Genomic DNA, 3,341 nt, shown 5'->3' on the forward strand with positions numbered 1-3,341 from the left:
ACGACACACCACCTCAAGCTCAACCTAGACAAAACCGAGCTACTGTTCCTCCCGGGGAAGGGTTGCCCGCACCGGGACCTGTCCATCACCATTGATGATACCGTGGTGACGCCAACTCGGACTGCGAGGAACCTGGGTGTGACCCTGGATGACCAACTGTCATTCTCGGCAAACATTTCATCCGTTACACGCTCCTGCAGATTCCTGCTCTACAACATCAGGAGGATTTGTCCCTTCCTGACTGACGAGACGGTTCAGGTTCTCATCCAGGCTCTTGTCATCTCCCGCCTGTACTACTGCAACTCTCTACTCGCCGGAGCCCCGGCGTCGGCCATCAGACCTCTGGAGCTTGTCCAGAAAGCCGCAGCTCGTCTGGTGTTCAATCGCCCCAAGTTCTCCCACACAACTTCCTTTCTCCGTTCTCTACACTGGCTACCTGTAAGAGCTCATCCAGTCTAAGACTCTGGTGCTAGAATACAGGGCAGTGAAAGGAACAGCTCCTTCCTATCTCCAGGCCACGGTCAAGCCCTACACCCCCGCCCGACCACTTCGCTCTGCTGCCTCGGGGCGATCGGTAATGTAATGTTAAATGCAGGAACATGTTTTTTTTGCCCACCATAAAATTAAACATTAGAAACTGTTTTAAAAAGGACAAAAGTTACAACTGATGATCTTGATCTTTATTATGACAATGTGCAAAAATACAAAACACACATGTTGCTTGATTCATCTCCATTCATCAGTTGCAAAGATCAGTGCTGCAGCAGCGGCCAGATGCTACACTTGAAGCAATCAGCTGCCTGCAGGCATTTTTGTTGTAGCAACTCCTGAAATAGCTGACATCTGTGAGAACATGGAAATAAAGACAGGATGGATTATGAGAAAACTACTGCAGGTATGTAATGAGTGACTCTGAACTGATCCACATCATGACTTCTGGTCCTCTGAGCTCTTCAGCTGAGCAGCACACTGAGGGAGCAGTCTGTACTTACGGGGTCCAGCTTGAAGGGTGACGCTGGCACAGACCGAATTAGATCCGTAACAGGTCTCAACAGGCGCTGAACATCTCTTCGAGGTGCCTCCACAGTTACACCTCAAGGCTTCACCTGGAAGTAGAAAAGACACAATAATGTTCCACCATTGAATACAAACTAGAGCTACATTTTCCAAACCACAAAGGATTGTCCTTAACCTCTGAAACTCACTGGATGCTTCATATTAGTTTACAGTAATCAGCTGTAGGTTCTTGAGGCTGGTTTTGAGGAGGACATGGTTCTTGTAGTGAAATCCTCTGCAGGTTTGTTGTGTTTGCTGTACATTAACTCACCCTGGCTGAGAACCACCAAGACCAGAAGAGCAAGAATCACAGTCTTCATGTTTCCACCTGTCTGTGCAGTGAACAGCGATCTCTGCATGAATAAAGCAAGATGGAAAAGTGACACGTTTAGCTGGGAGCACTTTCCTCACACACACACATGAAAACACTTGAAGAAACCTCACCTTGTTAGTCGTCCTGCTGGAGTGCTGATAACTCAGACGTGTGCTGCCAGGCTGCTAGCTCCCCTTTTTATTTGGACTTGTTGAGCAATTGTGGGAAATCCAGTGTACCATTAACTGTGAATGTGTTATTTGTTTCACTCACAAACAGAGTGACTTATCGAGGCCAGACTGTGACGCTGCAAAGCCCACTATGACGACACTCAGGAGAACACACAGATCATTTAGACTGTCACGTCGTACAGCTGACTCCATGTTGATGTTAGCTTTATGAATATTCCTGCATGAGAACACCTGTGAGGCACAAGCTGCAGCTACACATCAGTTCACAACAAGTGACATGTGGCACATGTGGAGGTCGTGTGTGATGTCATCATTTTATTATGAAAACACAAAACAGAAAGAAACAAAGTCTGATTACTGGATTCATTCCAGGAGGGGCGACTAAAAGATACTGAACATTTCCAGTCAGTGGACTTTGTGTTCAGGACATGTCAGCTGGTGTTAGCCAATCTGATGAAATATAACTGGCAACTGGTTTGTCAACATTGACATTGAGCCAGTGGACATGAAGCAAACTGGAACCCTGAATGAAATGTGTGTGTTTTTCGCTGTGATCAGAAATGCTGATGTTACTGCTGCAGTTCCATCTCAACAAGCATGAAACACAATGAAACTGTTCATTCACTTCTATAACCGGGTTGAGAGTCGAGACGGATCAACTCGGATAAAAGAAAATAGATAAACCAAAAGTGTTCACAAAAGACTCGCTGGATTCTCAGCCACTAATGAGAAAAACAACAGCTGCAAATCCTCTCTCTCTCTCTGTTATATAAATATATATATTTAAATATATATATATATTTATATATATTTTTAAAGCCGACTGGTTCTTACCAGAGATGTTTTTCAACTGTTCGACATTCTTCGTCTGTCTAGTAAATGGATGACTGGATTTGTTCGTACATCCCAGTGGAAGTAAATTCATTTTAATTAAAATAATTCATACATTTTAGATTTGGCAGCAACTCTTAAATATCTTTATGTCACAAATAAGAGGAACAACTAAATAGTTGTTCACGGGACACGTGACTTTCACTCGTTCTGACGTGTTTCTTCATCAGTGAAGGACACTTCATCATGTTTCTGCTCACTTTATTTCATCAGCTGAGGAGGAATCATTGAAAAAGAACAAAGTTCCTGAATGTTTTTTTTTCCTACATTCATAGTTAGTAAATTAATGACAGGACTTCATATGTCATGGGACCCTCTTTTCATCTGAATATGTATTTATTTAAGTTTATTTCTCCACAGCTACATTGTGTTTATGTAACTATAGATCTGTAAGAAACACATGATTTATGGTGCGGAAAACAATAACAAATGTCTTTAAAATTAAGGATCTTTAAGAAAGCATAAAACTGGAGACATTCAATGGAATTTTATTGAAATCATAAACGATGTGCGGCGTACTGCTTAGTGGAGATTGGATATTAGATATTCATAGTCTAAGAACTCACAAATAAAAAATGCTGAAGTAAGAAAAACGTTCAATTTAAAACGATAAAGAGTCTCTACTCTCGTCCCTCTGTGAGTCCCTCTGTGAGTCCCTCTGTGAGTCCCTCTGTGAGTCCCTCTGTGAGTCCCTCCTGGTCCTTCACATGTTACAAACACAGCATCTGTGGACCACAAGCAGCAGGTTGTCACGTAGAATGCTTACACGTTATTTTGGAAACCTTTTCCTTAGGAAAAAGAATAAACAAGTTTACCATGAAAGGAGGTAACGGGTAATCATCAACTGCAAATTGCTCTAAGGGACGTTGGACAAAAAAATAGATACAGTA

The 3,341-nt window shown here is 42.6% G+C and overlaps 1 protein-coding gene across 1 annotated transcript; it reads right to left on the reverse strand.

Annotated features, from left to right (window-relative positions):
- Nucleotides 1-665: 665 nt before the first annotated feature.
- On the reverse strand, nt 666-1,608 carry LOC137886692 (three-finger toxin MALT0070C-like). Its single transcript, XM_068729251.1, has 4 exons — nt 1,501-1,608; nt 1,328-1,409; nt 993-1,106; nt 666-843 (listed from the first exon to the last, which is right to left on the reverse strand). Exons 2-4 carry the CDS (start codon nt 1,374-1,376, stop codon nt 740-742), a joined length of 267 nt encoding a protein of 88 aa, XP_068585352.1. The 5' UTR covers nt 1,377-1,409; nt 1,501-1,608; the 3' UTR covers nt 666-739.
- Nucleotides 1,609-3,341: the final 1,733 nt, after the last annotated feature.

The sequence above is a fragment of the Cebidichthys violaceus genome, unplaced genomic scaffold (assembly GCF_023349555.1).
Source record: "Cebidichthys violaceus isolate CVI_PGR_0920_01 unplaced genomic scaffold, fCebVio1.0.p SCAF_45, whole genome shotgun sequence".
Lineage (NCBI taxonomy): Eukaryota > Metazoa > Chordata > Actinopteri > Perciformes > Stichaeidae > Cebidichthys > Cebidichthys violaceus.